The sequence below is a fragment of the Leucopleurus acutus genome (genome assembly GCF_964270905.1).
Source record: "Leucopleurus acutus genome assembly, chromosome: 3".
Classification (NCBI taxonomy): Eukaryota; Metazoa; Chordata; class Mammalia; order Artiodactyla; family Delphinidae; genus Leucopleurus; species Leucopleurus acutus.
In genome coordinates this window covers 65,848,789-65,866,256 of record NC_139145.1, presented here as the reverse complement: position 1 = coordinate 65,866,256, position 17,468 = coordinate 65,848,789, and the positions used below count along the sequence as shown (strand labels likewise).

General features: G+C 41.2%; 1 protein-coding gene across 1 annotated transcript in view; it reads left to right on the top strand.

Annotated features, from left to right (window-relative positions):
• The first annotated feature begins 233 nt into the window (after window positions 1-233).
• The window catches only part of HSPA4 (heat shock protein family A (Hsp70) member 4), a 43,097-nt gene continuing 25,862 nt past the window's right edge, over window positions 234-17,468 (top strand). Inside the window, exons 1-4 of the mRNA XM_082836115.1 lie at window positions 234-577; window positions 11,292-11,349; window positions 13,415-13,555; window positions 15,393-15,515. Coding sequence (XP_082692241.1) covers window positions 471-577; window positions 11,292-11,349; window positions 13,415-13,555; window positions 15,393-15,515 — 429 coding nt within the window. The 5' untranslated portion in view covers window positions 234-470. The remainder of the gene's footprint in view (window positions 578-11,291; window positions 11,350-13,414; window positions 13,556-15,392; window positions 15,516-17,468) is intronic.

Sequence of the window (17,468 nt, the reverse complement as noted above, 5' to 3'; positions counted from 1 at the left end):
CTTAGCGCGGTGGCGGGGTCCGTATACCTGCTCAATGGCCAACCCCGCCTCCCAACTGTCTTTCGCCGGCCCTTCCCAGGTTCTTGGGCCTGGGAGTGACGTACACGTGTACGTAACTGGGGGGCGGGGCCTCAGGAAGAAAAGCGGCTGAGCCGGAGTCTCGCGAGAACATTCCCTCTCAGTTCTCGCGCTGCTTCTTTACTCTCGTAGCGACGAGACCTTTCGAGATCTTCTCCGCCCCCGCTACCGGCGCCCAGGCTGCGGCCGCTGAGCCGGAGCCGGCCTGAGTAGTGTCCTCCGCTGCGGCCCTCCTTCTAACAACCTAGGCTCTTGTGTGGCCCTCCGCACGTCTCCCACTAGCCCCAGTTCCCTGGCCCACGCGGCCCGCTTTACGCGCGCCAGCCCCGCCGGGGTCCGTGTCTTGTCTTGCTGGCCGGACCCGGGCTCGAGCCTGAGCTGTAGCCGGCGCCATGTCGGTGGTGGGCATAGATCTGGGGTTCCAGAGCTGCTACGTCGCTGTAGCCCGCGCCGGCGGCATCGAAACGATCGCTAATGAATACAGCGACCGCTGCACGCCGTGAGTGTGGGCCAGGATAGCCGCGTGCACTGGGGGTTGGGGGGTGGTGGGGAGGTAGCGCTTGCTCGGGTCTGTGACCCTCGCGGCTTGGGGAACGCGGGCCGGGCAGTCACCTCCGTTCCGAGCCGAGGCTCCGGTGGGTAGTGGACCCCCACTGCGTTTTAGGTCACTAGGGGCCGCGACCCCCCGGGTGGGTCTGCGCCAGGGGCGAGGCCTTTTTTCTGTGGCCCGCCGGCCGAGCGAGGGCTCCGAGAGGGTACTTGGACCAGCGGAGGCTGTGGGTAGGAGCTGGGGGGAAGGCAGGCCCGGGATGTGGGATGGACCGAGATTCTCTTTTAGAGGGCACATAATAGGCCCAGGGCGTACTGACGTCTCTAAAGCTCAGCACAGAGTTGGGAGCTTTGCACACAGCAGGAGCTTAATAAAAGTTTAATTGAACAGGTCTGGCGTCTGCCGGCAGGCGGTAAGACAGTGCAGAGACCGGAGTCCCACGTGAGTGGGGGGTGGGGTGGCGCCCGGAAGAGAGGGAGTCGGAGCACCAGAGATCTCCAGATAGGATTGGCGCGGAAAGATATCAGAAAAGGATTTAATAAAATCGATGCCTTTTGGATACCTTTTGCATTCGCTTTGGTTTTTCACGTCGCTTCAGTATATTGAACTGAATGTTGGGTCATTCTCTGCTGTCATTCTTTGCGCACCTATCCCTAACAGCGTTCCGCTTTCACTGTAATACATTCCAACCAGGGTGTTGGCTGCAATTGTTAATGAATGACTCAGGGGCTCACTTTGACTTTTAGAACCTATGGTAAGTTATGGAGCCAGTATAGACACAGCGCTAAGAAATCATGACTCACCCAGGTCTTTCCTTGGATAGGGTAAGAGTCTTGTACGTAGAGACACCTTTCAATCCATTGTCTTCCTCTTGGACAGAATCTTTTTAAGAAGTTTCTGTTATTTGCTAGGTTCTCATTGTGTCTCATTAAGGGCCTCTGTTTTAAGGCTCGTTTTTCACCCTACCTTTTGTTACACTTCTTGAGCAATTTCTGGCCAACTCGATTGCTCCCTATACCAGACTGATATTTGCTACCCAGAAGACTGACAACATTTCCCTTAAACTTATCAAATTTCTATCCCTTATTTTAGACGTAACCCATGTGCTTCCCGCAAAACCCATCCCAGATCCAAAACCACAGTTTGATGTTCCTTTCTCAATTTTATTTATAGTTTTTAACTAATGAGATATAATTCACATACCATGCAGTTAACCCTTTTAAAGTGTACAGTTTGTTTTTAGTGTAGACACAAAACTGTGCAACCATCAACACAATTTTAAAACATTTTCATCATCCCACAAGAGAAACCCTGTACTCATTAGCAGTCACAGCCCAATCCCCAACCCTCCCATCTTTTTTTTTTTTTTTTAATAATTTTATTTATTTATTTATTTTTTGTAGCGCGCGGGCCTCTCACTGTTGTGGCCTCTCCTGTTGCGGAGCACAGGCTCCGGACGCGCAGGCTCAGTGGCCATGGCTCACGGGCCTAGCTGCTCCGCGGCATGTGGGATCCTCCCGGACCGGGGTGTGAACCCGTGTCCCCTGCATCGGCAGGCGGACTCCCAACCACTGCGCCACCAGGGAAGCCCCCCAACCCTCCCATCTTAATAGTTTTTAGCAGTGGGTCTAATTTGTATTTCCAGGGAAGTGTATTGTACAATGAAGTTTTTAAGTATTTAAGCATTAATTTCCTATTTGTTATTTTCCTCTCTGGATCCTAGTTTGCTTCATCTGTAGAGATAGTTTTCCTCAAGAAATTAAGAGGGCTAGAGCACTGAGTTAGGCATGTAACTTTTTGGTCTTTTCCCAGCTAGAATTGAACATACTTTAGCTCCAAAGGTAAGAGAATTCCAAATATTGGAATGAAGTGTTCCTGTCCTTTCTTTTAGACTCTTATGACCCCTTTTCTCCTTTAAACAAATAGTAACTACAGCAGTTTTACCGTGAATCTCATTATTTGGAACTGAAAGAGTTGTTTCAGAAAAGAATTTAATCTTCCCAGATCACAGTTAAATTTGTCCCAAAGACTATTTGATGGGTGAGCAGATACACCATGTAATTGTGATAAGAATATATGTTTAAATACTTAAAAGTAATTTTCCTTACATGTTCCTATATTTCCAGGAACTTAGAGGGATGCCATACATTCAAGTAGTTTTTTTTTTTTTTTTTTTTTTTTCCCCGGTACACGGACCTCTCACTGTTGTGGCCTCTCCCGTTGCGGAGCACAGGCTCCGGAAGCGCAGGCTCATCGGCCATGGCTCACGGGCCCAGCCGCTCCGCGGCATGTGGGATCTTCCCGGACCAGGGAACGAACCCGTGTCCCCTGCATCGGCAGGCGGACTCTCAACCACTGCGCCACCAGGGAAGCCCTCAAGTAGTTTTTGAACTGTGATCTCGATTAGCTTAGATTTCTGTGTTGGAGTCTTTGGCTAAGTAGAACATGGTGGGCAGAAAGGTTGATTTTTTTTTTTTTTTTTTAAGTAGTGATTATGGAAGAATGGATTTATATCTCAGAGGCACACCCGGAATGTGAGGTTTGTTTTAGTGTGAGAGTGGAATGAGATGCAGGTTCTGGAGGGCTGGGTATAGTGAAAGTAACTCATTTAAAATTGTGGGTGCAACAGGATTTGAATTCCATTTTTGAGGAGCCAGTTGAGCCTTACCTAGAAGAGACCCTTGCTTTCCCACCAAATTCAGGCTTCCTTTCATTTCAGCAGATAATGAGTAGCTTCTAATATGCCAGCTGTTGTGCTAAGCACTGAAGGTACTCTGATAAACAAGTAAGATCCTGCCATCATGGACATGGCTAGTGGAGAAAACCAGATGCTAAACAAATATGTAATTACTGACTGTGGTAAAGGTCCAGATGGGAAAGTACGGAAAGCAATGACGGGGACCTAATTTAAATTGGATATGGGGTGGTGATGGAAGGTGCTTCTTAAAGAAGTGTCATTTAAGATGAAACGCAGAGGATGAGTAGGGTTTTACCATGGAGGTTCGTGGTGGGAGCGAGGAAGAGTTGTTCCAGGCAGAAGGAATAGCAAGTGAGGAAGAACTGAGGCACACTTGACAGACTGAGAGGATTATAGCCACTTGAAAAAATGCTGTGACTTGAATCTGCAGAGAAGTTAGGCAAGACAGGTTAGATTATGGCAGGGCTTTGTAAATCATGTTAAAGATTGTTATCTAGGTGCTGTGGGAGGTGATCCAATTGATATTTTAAAGATGTGATTGGCTTTTTTATGGAGAACGAATTTATTTGAGAAGGGCGAGAGAAGAAGCCGGATGATGCTTAGGAGGATATTGCAATCATTTGGTCCACGTGGGAGTTTATGTTGCTCTCCACCAGTGTGGAAGCATGGGAGAAAAGTGTGGGCGGCTTAGAGATAAACTTTGGAGTTTTAACTTATGAGTGTCGTGTTGATATTTCATGACCATAGGCTTTGGAATAAGATGGAAAGCCTATTTTTATATTTAGTTGGATTGTTACAGTAGAAAGTGTACAACCTTAAAGCTTCTTTGGAATAAAAATGTTAACGGACTGCCAAACATTACAGGAGTTAATTGGGCCGTACTGTACAAAATTTATAGGGTAGATATGAGTTACCTAAGAAGATAATTCTGTGTCTGAATAGTTATCATTTTCATGGACTTAGTTCCTCATAAAACAGTATATTAGGAATTTGAAGAGATGAAATTGTCTGTTAATAACTGCCCTTGGGAGCAAAAGCTGAAAGTAAGGTGGGTTCTGGCTAACTGGCAGATTAATATCTGATACCTTATTTGTGCAAGAAAAGTGTTCCTCTATGGAGTGAATATCTTTACACGTTGTAGATCTAAGCGCGTCAGGATGACTGGATCTTTTGGGTTCAGTGAATAGGAAAGTTGATTGGTTAACTAAAGCTTCAGATTGCTAACACTTCTCATGTCTAATTGAGGTTATCAAAGTAGTTTCTTAGACTCATTTAAGAACTAAAATACAACTTTGTATATAGAATTGGTAGGTGTAATCTACAGGAACTTTATGTCATCAGGTTCTAAATTGGGTTTCCTAAATTAAAACTTTTTCTGACTTGATAAAATACTTGTTTGCTTTAGCAACAACAACAAAAATAAAGTGCTAAGTAAAATTGTTTCCTCTCTAATTATTTGCTGTTTGCTGTCTATCCTTGCATAACTTTTTCTAGACTTCTACAAATATATGTGGGGACGTGTGTGCCCATATAAACAAATAGGATCATACTATATTTTGTAATTATTTTCTTTCACTTATATTTTAGACATCTTTCAGAGTCAGTAAATATGAATTTACCTCCTTGAGTACATAATAGTCCATACTATGGCTTTAACATGCTTTCCTCAGACGTTCAGGTTGTTTCTAAATTTTTGCAATTAGAAATAGTCTTCAACAAGTCTTTTATATTTATGTTTACATGTTAATACTTTTATTTTTGTTGGATAGATTTCAAGATGTGAAATTGGTGAAAGGATATATATGCTTAAAATTTCAGTACCTATTGCCAGAATACTTTACAAAAATTTAAGGGATTAATTTACACCAGGAACGTAAGTGATTTCTCTGTTTCACTGGGGTTTGTGAGGATTATGAGTTATATAAAATATTTAGCATAATGCCTGTTACATAGTAAATACTGCCCAATTATTTGCTCATATTGTTATTATTACCTTTTTGTATATTTTATTAATTCTGTTCATTAATGGACCATATATTGGGACAGTAAAATTAAATCTATGGAAGTTTGCCTTTAGGGTTTATCAAATATGTAGCTTTTAATGTGTAAATCTTACTGACTCAGGAGTTTGTGGTTCTTAAGGAACTGCATATCTTGCTAGTATGAGTTGTTTGATCTGTTCGATATCAACTGTTTTGGGTATTTTCTAGCTCTGGGCTAAGGCAGTGACCGTGGGGTAGTCTGATTAACCTAATAACCATTTCCATGCCAGTCTTGCCTGCTTCTCTTATTTGATAGTCTAAATACTATTGTAGGTTCTCTGAAAAACTCATTTTCTTATATTGTTTAAGAAATTGAATTAGAGTAACAGCTGTCTGAATATTCTGAGAGCGGTCCTACACACACTTATAAACATGAAACTGTACCTTTTAAGGATCCGTGCCGGTTGCAGCTGTTCATAACATCCTATCAGAATATCCATAAATGTTTGGTCAGTGGTATCTTTTACCCAGGAAAGAGAACAACGGCTATTCTCTGGTTTAAAAAGATGATTATTTCTAGGACTTAAAGATTAGAACAGAAAAGTCTTGAACTTGATTTAAATTAACTTTGTGTAATGTCAGCCTGTAATTTGGAATGGAGGAAAGGTAATATCAGTCAAGTAGCAAGGGTCTTGAGTACTGCCATTTTTAGCAGCATTAACTTGGCCTTGTGTAAAGTATAGAGGAAGTGTAAGATAGAGTCCTGCTGTGGAGATGTAATCATTCTAGTTGGAAATATGAATGACGTAAAGCAACAGTAAATAGAATAAGAATAGAGAGTACAATTATGGGCAAGGTTATTAAATATAGACCTTAATTGTACAAGTTCAGAGGACAAGTCATATCTGTGGGGGATAGAGTGATAAGGAAAGGCAGGAGTGGGACTTGAGCAAACAGGATTAGAATACATGAAGAAAGGATTGGGACAGTCTGGTGAAGGTATAGAAGTAGGAATAAATCTAGAGGGTTTGGTAGGCAGTACAAAAGTATGTATGGGGACTTCCCTGGTGGTCCAGTGGTAAAGAGTCTGCCTTCCAGTGCAGGGGTTGCGGGTTCGATCCCTGGTCATGGAACTAAGATCCCACGTGTAGTGGGACAACTAAGCCCACACGCCACAACTACTGAGCTTGGGTGCCTCAACGACAGAGCCTGCGTGCTGCAAACTACAGAACCCACGTTCTCTGGAGCCTGCGTGCTGCAACTAGAGAGAAGCCTGTGCGCTGCAAGGAGGATGCAGCCAAAAAAAAAAAAAAAAAAAGGTTAAAAAAAAAATATGTATGTGTGGGACTTGGAGTTTGGTAGTCCTGATTTTGAATCCTGAACTCTAGTACTAGTTATGTTTCTGGGCACATTAACTTGCCTTTATTCAGTTCTTCATTTACAAAATTGGGTCAGTAATAGTTCTTGTCTTAGAGTATTTGGGAGAATCAAGTGTAGAATGCTTAGCACACTGCCTGGCATATGAAGGCTCAAAAATGAAAGCCGTGGGACAAGGGAGCTTGACCTGCTTGGATGAAAGAGAGGCTTCCTACATAGGGATTGCATGCAGGCTATGTGAAAATTCGGAATTTCCTGGTGAGTGGGAAATAGTATCAATACATATTTCCGTTAAATATCTGTTCCCTGTCCAAATCCTGACAGAATCATTCAGCCACTGAAGATTTTTTAGAGTGTTTGTTGAGGAGAAACAAACTTAATGGGGGTATTTAGCTTCTCTTTTTAAAAGAATTACTTAATTTATTAGGATTGCATAGCAGTATTTACCTAAATAGTAATGGCCATCTCTGGTAGGAGGGTGTTGGTTGTGGAGTTACTGATAATCCCTATGTTCTTTTTTATACTTTTCTAATTTTCTACGATGAGCTTTCACTAGAAAGCACGGAATAGGTTCTAGCGTTGGCCCTAAAATTTGACGTAATCTTTTTGGGCCTTTTTCATATTTAAATATTAGATTTCTTTATGTAAGCTTTTACTTTAAAAACCCTTTCAATTTGTGCTGTTTAACATATCTACCCTCATTCAGTCGTCGTTTTTTTTTTTTTTGCGGTACGCAAGCCTCTCACTGTTGTGGCCTCCCCCGTTGTGGAGCACAGGCTCTGGACGTGCAGGCTCATCGGCCATGGCTCACGGGCCCAGCCGCTCTGCGGCATGTGGGATCTTCCCGGACCGGGGCATGAACCCGTGTCCCCTGCATCGGCAGGCGGACTCTCAACCACTGCGCCGCCAGGGAAGCCCTCAGTTGTCCTTTTGAAAAGGAAATGGTAGGACTTTTTATTCCTCATGATTTTAAAGATGGCTGAGTGGGTTTTAGTGGATAGTTTGAGAAGGTGAAGCACAATTTACATAGCAAACTAGTTGGTATATTTTTGGTTTGTTCTGGTTTTTTTTTTTCTTTTTTTGTCTGTGCCCTGTGTCTTGTGGGATCTCAGTTCCCCAACCAGGGATTAGACCCAGGCTATGGCAGTGAAAGCCCAGAATCCTAACCACTAGGGCACCAGGGAACTCCCTAGTTGGTGTGTATATATGTGTGTGTGTGTGTGTGTGTGTGTGTGTGTATATATATATATATATATTTTTTTTTTTTTTGCGGTATGTGGGCCTCTCACTGCCGTGGCCTCTCCCGTTGCGGAGTACAGGCTTCAGGCTTCAGGCTCAGTGGCCATGGCTCATGGGCCCAGCCGCTTCGCGGCACGTGGGATCTTCCTGGACCGGGGCACGAACCTGCATCCCCTGCATCGGTAGGTGGACTCTCAACCACTGCGCCACCAGGGAAGTCCCGGTATATATTTTTTGTATGAAACTCAGACCAAGGTTTCATTGGAGGTTTAGTAATATATAATGTTATTTATGATGTGCCAGTCTCTGATAAATGTCCTTTAAAAGTGGATCAACAAATTTAATCCTTATAGCAACCATATTAGGTAGGTGCGGTAATTTCCCCCATTTTAGAGATGAGCAAATTGAATTTCAGAGCAGTTAATTAGCAGGTCACACAGCTAGAAAGGTAGAGAAGGGATTCAGACAGACCCATACTGTCTAATTCTAGAGCCTGAGCTCTTTTTACTGTACATGTGTTCAACTCAATCAAATTGACTATAAAGTGGAAAAGCTAAGGATTCCTTTCTTTAATGTACTAGTTGGCTTGTTATAGAACTTTTTTTAGAATGTAAGAATTATGTAATAATATATTAATGATTTTCTATAATATAAGAAAAGTGTGAATTCTGCCCATACTTTGCAAGAGTTATGCCTTGTTTGAGGTGTAATTGCCATATTATGTGATAAAGATTGATGTTCCATTAGTTACATTTGATGGCTTTGTAAGAAGTTGGGAACTGTTTGTAGTGTGTGCATATATAGACGAATAAAAGGATGAATAATTTGAACTGAGACAAACTTTTATTTAGCTTTTCAAGATATACGAACCATTTCCTATCTATTACTTCTAAGGCAGATGTAGATTTTACGAGTAAGTAAAAATGTTAACTGACTTCAAAGAGAATATTACCTAGAGCAGCTCTGTACAGTAGAACATTGTGTGATGATGGAAATGTTCTACATTCACATTGCCCAAAGTCCAGTAAGTTTTAAGCCCAGTCTAATAAGTTTTAAGAGGTAGTAACAATTTTTACTTGAGAGGGATTGGGAAGGCATCACAAGTGTGTGATGTCTCTGGAGAATGAGTAAGATTTAGAAGGACCAGGGCATTTCAGGTGGCAAAAGTGGTAGAGCAAAGCAGGAGGATTGGAAGACTGTTTGACTTGTGTTGGGGCACTGTGTGCTTGAGATTGCACCTGGAAAATGGGGGTGGGGTTGGGATTGTGAGAGGCCTTAGGTTCTACATTACGGAATCTGGACCCTATTTGCTGGTAATGTTTTTGTTTGGAAGGTAATTAGAAGCAAGACAGATTCAGAGTTACCAAGGTAGAATAGGAAATTAACCCTTCAACAGACATACAATAAAGTTGGGAACATTAATGTTTTCATTCTTAGAGCTAGTATTGTTTTGAGGAGATGAAGGCTTGAAAACAGGGCTGCAGGAAACAATGGAAGATAAATAATGTTGGCTTTTAGTTATGTTGGGATTGAGTTATTGGTGGGATGCATGTTAGAAATTCAGATCTCGTGGCTTTTAGAAAGATGTAGGTTTGCATGCATAGGCTAGAAGGAGTGGACAGGGTGAATGGAGTAGGTAAGATTACGGTGGGCAATTTCCTGAAGGGCTGTAATAGGGGAGACATTTAAGTGGTACTCAGGATTTTTTTTTTTTTTAAGTGATAGGTGGTATATTTGCAGAAAGGCTGAGCTTGATACCTGTGCTCTAGAGGGGCTACCCCTCAGCATGTTCTAGGCCCATAGAGCTTAGGGCTCATAGGAAATCTGATGAAATTCCAGGCTGTGTCATTGATTCAGGGCATAGCTGCTTGTAACTTTTCTGGAAGATTGGCTCACAGGGACTCTTGCACCATTGTTTGGAAAGGACCACTGAGGCACAGAGAGGCTGAGCATTCTGCCAGTTTGTACAGGGCTGGTAAGTTTAAGTAAAACAGTTCTACTTAATTAGTAGGTCATCTAGTGCGGTCAGATTTGGACCAAGGCAGTATGGCTGCAGAGCTCTTACTTACTTATTCTTACTCGTTCCACTAAATTCGAAGAATTAGGGGTCCGGGGGGATAGAGGGAGGGTCAAAGCTAGCTAGAGTGTGAAGTATGGAGAAACGATCTATAGTCCTGACTCCCATTGCTTTCAGATTGTATGACTCTGGACAAATTTACTTATTAATACCTTTTTGGACTCAGTTTCCTCTCCTATAAAGTGGGAATAAGATAGGGTGCTTATGAGGATTAAATGAGATGGTGCATATAGGCAATTTATGCAGTCATTATTATTAAGTAGGAGTCATTATTATTAAGTAGGCTTTACTAACCTGAGAGAGAAATGGACTCTGGGAAGAGCTTTGTCTTTTGGATTTTTTGGGGGTGGCATGGGTGAATTTGATCTTATTTTAGCTTGAGAGAAATCAGCTACTGGAAAGGGAGATGACAAATATATCCAAGGTTCCAGAGTGAAAAACAGGGGGAAGCATGGAGGCCATGATAGCAAAAACATCAACTCCAAAATAACTGACTTTTTAAGCTTAAACACAGTGTTTTAAAGTGTTTATACCTTTAAGCAAGTTTCAATTTTGCTTTCTAAAATAAGCAGCATATACATCAAACCAGCAGGCAGTATATGAATTGATTTGGAAGAATGTGTTCAGAAGTGGGAATGAAGTTCCTTGTCAGAAATTGAGTCTTTAAAAAAAAAAAAAAAAAAGGAAAAGAAATTGAGTCCTTGGAAACTAGTTCTAGAAAAATAACTTTTTATGTATTCAATATTCACAATAGGACAAGCGTTGTTTTCAGGGTTTATAGACTATTTTCTTGGTGAAGTTATGAGCTGTTCTAAACACAAAGAACATTTTATTGATGTATTGATATGAGGGTATACTATTTTATATTGGAATTTTGAACACCAGACTTGAAGAATTAGAGGACAGTGGAGACTGGTTAGACTACCTCTCTCCAGTATTTCAGACAGATGGTCATACCAAACTTGTACTTCAACATCTAAGTGATGAACTCCCATTATTCTAAGAAGCAGCGCATTCCATGGACAGTTTACTCAGTAGAAAGGTCAAAATCATAGACTTACTGTGTGCAGTTAACAAAAATAGGGCTTTTCGGCTAAGCAGATTTTTTTTGCTGTGCTGCGAGGCTTGTGGGATCTTAGTTCCGTAAACAGGGATCGAACCTTCCCCCCCACTGCAGTGGGAGCGCGGAGTCTTAACCACTGGACCACCAGGGAAGTCCTTGCCTGCTTTGGTTTTGGATGTAATAATTACAGTAAGGTTTGATGTTTAAATGTTTGTTTTGTCTTCTAGGGCTTGCATTTCTTTTGGTCCTAAGAATCGTTCAATTGGAGCAGCAGCTAAAAGCCAGGTAGAACTTTGTTTTTCCCTAAAGTGACTTTCTTCTGTGGTTTGTCCATCCTTCCCATTCAGCAATTATTTCAGTGCCCATTATGTGCCCACCACTGTGAGCCCCTGGGTGTACAACTGAGAGATGAACCTGATCCTTCTTAACGTACTTGAGTGAGAAGCAAATAGCTTTTTAAAATAGCATGAACACATATAATCTGTTTAATGCAAAGTGCTAGGATGTTTGCTTGTTCCTGGGTATTTTATTTTTTAAATTTTTTCCTGGGTATTTTATTTTCTTTTATTTTTTTGCGGTATGTGGGCTTCTCACTGCTGTGGCCTCTCCCGTTGCGGAGCACAGGCTCCGGACGCGCAGGCTCAGCGGCCATGGTTCACGGGCCTAGCCGCTCCGCGGCATGCGGGATCCTCCCGGACCAGGGCACGAACCCATGTCCCCTGCATTGGCAGGCGGACCCTCAACCACTGCGCCACCAGGGAAGCCCTTTCCTGGGTATTTTAAATGCTCGTTAAAGTGTCTTGTTCTGTCTTCATCTTATTCATATTTAAGGTCAGTGTTGATCAAGGTTCTCAAGGAAGGAAAACATACTTGTAGAAGCACACTTACCATTAGTTTACTTTTAAACCAGGAACCTGACATATTTGCTGGTTCCTCTGTAACCAGAGCAGCAGAACCTGAAGAGTTCTATTTCCCTGAGTGTCTGAGGTTGCTGTAAAATTAAGGAGTTGCATGTTAGATGTTTTAATAGTTCAATCTGGAGCAACGTATAGAATGAATAACTGTCTCTTTTTCTGGACCAGGCAGCGCCGAAGATTTATAAGCCCAAGAAAATTGTGCTTGGCCAATTTAATTAAATTGGGTGTTTTATAATCTCATTTTCAGAAAGTTCAACATGTTTTAGGAGACAGTAGATAGCAAGTACAGAGCTGTTTTGAAACGTCTTTCCTTCTAAAAGTCCAGTGAATTCTTCCTGTTTTTAAACTTGCTTTCATTATTGAGAATAGTTATTGTACTAAACTGGCTGCCTAGTTCTAGGTTGACATAGTTATTGTGATACTGAGTTTCTACTTGGCAGCTTACTGAAACAGGGCCTGACTTTGGAGCCCTCATATTGTTTTACAAAAGAACTTCTGTTTGTGCCTTTTGACATTGCTGATGCAGAGGAGCTGTGCTGTTTTTCCTTGGGACTTGTTGCACTTAACTTCTGCATTGGGAAGAGGAGCCTATAAGTCTTAAGCAGAAGTTCATTCTTAAATTTTTTGAATGTCCTTTGCCAGCATTTTTTCCCATAAATTATAATACTTTATTCTAGAGAAATTAGAAAATATAGATGTAAAAGTGTGAGGAATTTAGAAGTTAGCATACTACCATTATCCAAAAATCACTGTTAATATCTTAATGTGTAACCTTTTGTACTCTTTTCTAAGCATATAAATGTTTTTCTCCCCACCCCAAGAAAGTGACATCATATCATATAGATACTTGTCTCCAGACTTCTAAAATAATATTAACCATTGTATGGATATGCCATAATTTATTTACCCATTCTCCTGTCATTTACCCTCTAGGCTCTTTGCAGTTTTTCTGCTGTGATAAATAATGCTCTATCAGTTTATTTGCATTAGCTTTGTGGGCTTAGTGTCATCTTTTTTTCCTTTATGGTAAGTTTTCTTCACTAGAATAACTGAATTGATACATACTGCCAGATTGGCCCCTGGAAAGTTCGAATAACAAACTACGGGTAATTTTTAAAAGATAAAAATTATTTTATGTAAATGTTTGTTAGAAGTTTAAGAACAGAGAATACTTTTATAAGGGTAATGACCTGTCTTCATGAGGAAGTAAGGCAATCTGGGCTCCGGTCCTAGCCCTGCATGTGACCTGTACAGGTCCCTCACTCCTCACTTCACAAGCTAGCAGGCATCGTTCAGAAAGGTTTAGGGCTAAAGAAAACTAACTCAGAAGGAAAATGATTCTAATTTAATCCTGAGATTGTTGAATTTTTTTTTTTCATAATTTCATTGCTATTAGTCTTTCCACTCTTTGACTCTGATACACTTTTTCTTAGGTAATATCCAATGCAAAGAACACAGTCCAAGGATTTAAAAGATTCCATGGCCGAGCATTCTCTGATCCATTTGTGGAGGCAGAAAAATCTAAACTTGCATATGATATTGTGCAGTTGCCCACTGGGTTAACAGGTATAAAGGTAAGGTTTTCAAGATAATACCTTAATGATTGAAATACAGGTCATTGTATATTATACCATTCTACTTTCAAGTTGTAATGAAAATGGTTACAAATGCTTTGGAAAGTCTTTTGCTAGTAAAGACCATTGGTAGTTTTTGAATAATCTGGATTTTATTTGGGAGTCATAGGTGGCACTGTTAATAGGGGTTGGACAGATGGGTGGTAATGATGCGAAGTTGCTACTTGTCTTGTTGACTAATGCAGTAGTCTTGCCGGTATGATTTTAGTGAATGACTTCCGGAGGAGCAGGCAAAGAAATCAACACTTTAAAGTCACCGCCAGATATGTGGTCATACTCTTGACAGTAGGATTGGAAAGGTGTTGTTCTTTTGGGGAAAATGGAGTTTAGTCTTTGCTATCTCTGCAACATCTAGGAGAGTCTCTTTGTGAAGCATGCAGTGAACTGATCATACAAAAAAGATTAGAGGCTGAGGGATGGGTACGGTGAACACATTTGTCTTTCTTGCACTCAGGTGGTAAGAGGAATCCAGAAGGGTGTTTGAGCTTTTCAGGCAACTGAGTTTAGAGAGAGGAAATGTGGTGTTTGAGACACCCCATTTGTAGAAATAAGGATCATGGGAACAGGTTCAAAATCCAAGAGATGATGAGAATTGTGGGGAAAAGGTAGTTAATTGTGCCGTTGTAGCTGAGAATTCAGTTGAATTTGGAAGTGAAGAATTTTGATAACTGAAAAATGATCATGGATTTACTTATGGTATTTTCAGCAATAATTTTAGTACAGTTTGAATGGGCCTGCTAATGGATAAATATGGAGTGCAGAGGAGGAAAAAAGGAAAGGGAGCTGAGGAAATGGGGGATACTTATAGTCAAGAAAGAAATAGGATGCGTATTGGCAGATTTAGTCAGAAGCGTTACAAGTGCCAAAGGAGAAAGAGACTAGGGAGAAGACCTGGGAACAAGTGGATCCAAGTATGAGCTTGGAGGAATTGACAAAGACTTAAATGAGGGAAGAAGAGGTAGCTTTGAAAGAGGCTCACTGGGAGGGTTATTTTCCGATCTTTATCATGCAATAAAGTGAGACACTGTTAAATTCTAAACCAGAATAAATTATGGTTGGACTGGGGAGTGAGAAGGTGGTGTTCAGGTTGAGTTGGAGCAGGAACTAAAAGAAGAAAGTGACATTTTCTGGTCTGGGTTGTACTTGGGGAGTATGGGCATGTGGAATAGGACCTTATCTTACTTAGGCAGTCTTTTCAACATTTAAAGTTTGTAACTGTTGTCAAAGTTGCATACCTTTATCCAGGTTTAGGATATCTTGAAACTTTGTTTGTTGTTTATTCTTTAATTCAACACGTATTTATTGTGTCAAGTTTGTCCTCCGTGTTGGGGCTATGACAGTGAACAAATCTGACAAAAACCATTGCGTTAGATTGGATCCTAATTGGGACGATGATCATAAAGTCAACACAGTAAACAAAGTAAAATACACACAGTACGTCAGATGGTAAAATAGTTTCCACCACCAGATCCCTTTATGGAGGGACAGTGTGGGTCATAGTGAGCTATACCAATTTGCTTCTGCCCAGGTAATTGTCTTCAAGTTTTGTTGGTGTTCACAACGTGCCATTTACATAGTGGTCCTCATCTCCAGGTATCATGCTTGACAAGCATATTAAAAAGCTAAAAGTGACCTTCAAGTTGTTTTCGCTTCTAAAACTAGCTTTCTTAATTCCTTCCTGAGTTAATGTTCCATTGATGATTTAAAGATTATTCATTTTAGGTTTTTAGGACATGAAGAAGTACTAAGTTTAGATCCTTTTGGTTTTTTATTGCAGGTGAAATACATGGAGGAAGAGCGAAATTTTACCACGGAGCAAGTGACTGCCATGCTTTTGTCCAAACTGAAGGAGACAGCGGAAAGTGTTCTTAAGAAGCCTGTCGTGGACTGTGTTGTTTCGGTGAGTTTGATCCCTACACATTATTGGGGTCTTGCATGAAGAAGCAGAAAGAAGAAAGCTATTAATTGAAAATAAAATTGCTTTTTGTCTTAGGTGGTAATGGTTATTTTAAGAATTCATCAAACTAGTTCTCATATTCTTGAATATTTTTTTCTGCCCCCTAGTTTTTGCTCATGATTCTGTTATTCTTTCTGTTTAAAGGCTTATCTCATCCCACTTCTTCCTGGATTCCTTCTAGCACCTAGCATAGTGCCTGGCACATGGTAGCCACATGTTTGTTGAATTAGTTGAATACTCTCAATTAGAAATGCTGTTTTTTTCTTCATTTCTATCTCTGTATCTTTGCTGTTTTTGTATCTAGCACTAAAGGCAAGGCAGCAGTAGACTTGATCTTGTCTTTTCCATTTCCCTATTTAGATGGAAGCCTGGCTGTTTGTAGCTTTGTGCTTATAGTATGGTGAAGTCCATAGGGACTGTTGAAATTTGGGTGGTTGTATTGGCCTTTCCAATGAATCTCCTCATTCTGCCACTGTTATCTGATATTTTAGCTCTTTGGCCTCCTATGCCTTTTAAAATTTTTATTTATTAAAAAAAATTTTTTTTGAAGTATAGTTGATTTACAGTGTTGTGTTAATTTCTTCTCTACAGCAAAGTGATTCAGTTACACATACGTATGTTCTTTGCCATTATGGTTTGTCACAGGATATTGGATATAGTTCCCTGTGCTGTACAGTAGGACCTTGTTGTTTACTGGCATCTTTTGTCTTAATTTTGGTGCATTGGTTGTCAAAGCAAGGACTGCTAGGTGGCTTATTTCACCTCACAGTTTTTTGACTGATGGATTCCTTGGTTCTTGGCTATCTAGTAAAGTAGTACTGACATTTATCAGGAAGAATTGGCTTATGGCTCATAACCCACATTTTGGGGATGCAAAGAATAAGAATGCTACTTCCCTTAAAGAGCTCAGATTCAATACAGGCACTGTATTTCTTAGATGGTTTCTGCCTTCCCCCAAATCTCTGTTGGACTTTGTGATTTGTCCCCATTTCCCCCCATCTACCGCCCTAACTTTGATTCTGAATTTTGCTCCATGTAGAAGTAAAAAACTTTTTTTATTTTTTTTTCCTCCCCGGAATGCGGGCCTCTCACTGCTGTGGCCTCTCCTGTTGTGGAGCACAGGCTCCGGACGCGCAGGCTCAGCGGCCATGGCTCACGGGCCTAGCCGCTCCGCGGCATGTGGGATCTTCCCAGACCAGGGCACAAACCAGTGTCCCCTGCATCGGCAGGCGGACTCTCAACCACTGTGCCACCAGGGAAGCCCTAGAAGTAAAATTTATGTAAAATGGCAAGACTGCCTGAGTGGCTTTTCCAGCTTTTGGGATCAAGTTAAAAGGTGATGAATTAAGTTATGTGTTGGGGGTCCTCAAGAGTTTTGGTGATTTGATAGGAGAATTTACAGGACTCAGAATAAAGCCATATTCGTGGCTAAGATTTATTATAGTGAAAGGATGCAAAATAAAATCAGTAAAGGGGAAATGTACATGGACAATGTCTGGAGGAAGCCAGATACAAGCTTCCAAGAGTCACCTTCCATTGGAGTCAGACCAGAAGTGCTTAATTCCTCCAGCAGCAAGTTGTGACAGCACGTATGAAATGTCATACACCAGCAAAGTTCTGCCTGAGCCTTGGAGTCCAGGATTTCTATTGGAGGTCATTCACATAGGCATGTTATGCCTTGCATGTACCGAAATTCCAGACTTCCAGAAGCAAATTAAGTGTAAAGCATAAACTACATTGTACAGTTTAGGCACAGTGAACCACTCTTATAATTTAGGGAAATTTTTCTGTTGATTTAGGGAACTATTTATTATTCAAATTCCTAGATGCAGAAAAGGGCCAACCTTGCCATCGGGCCTAAGGATAGTGGTCTCTGGCCTCTGTGAACTCTCTTCT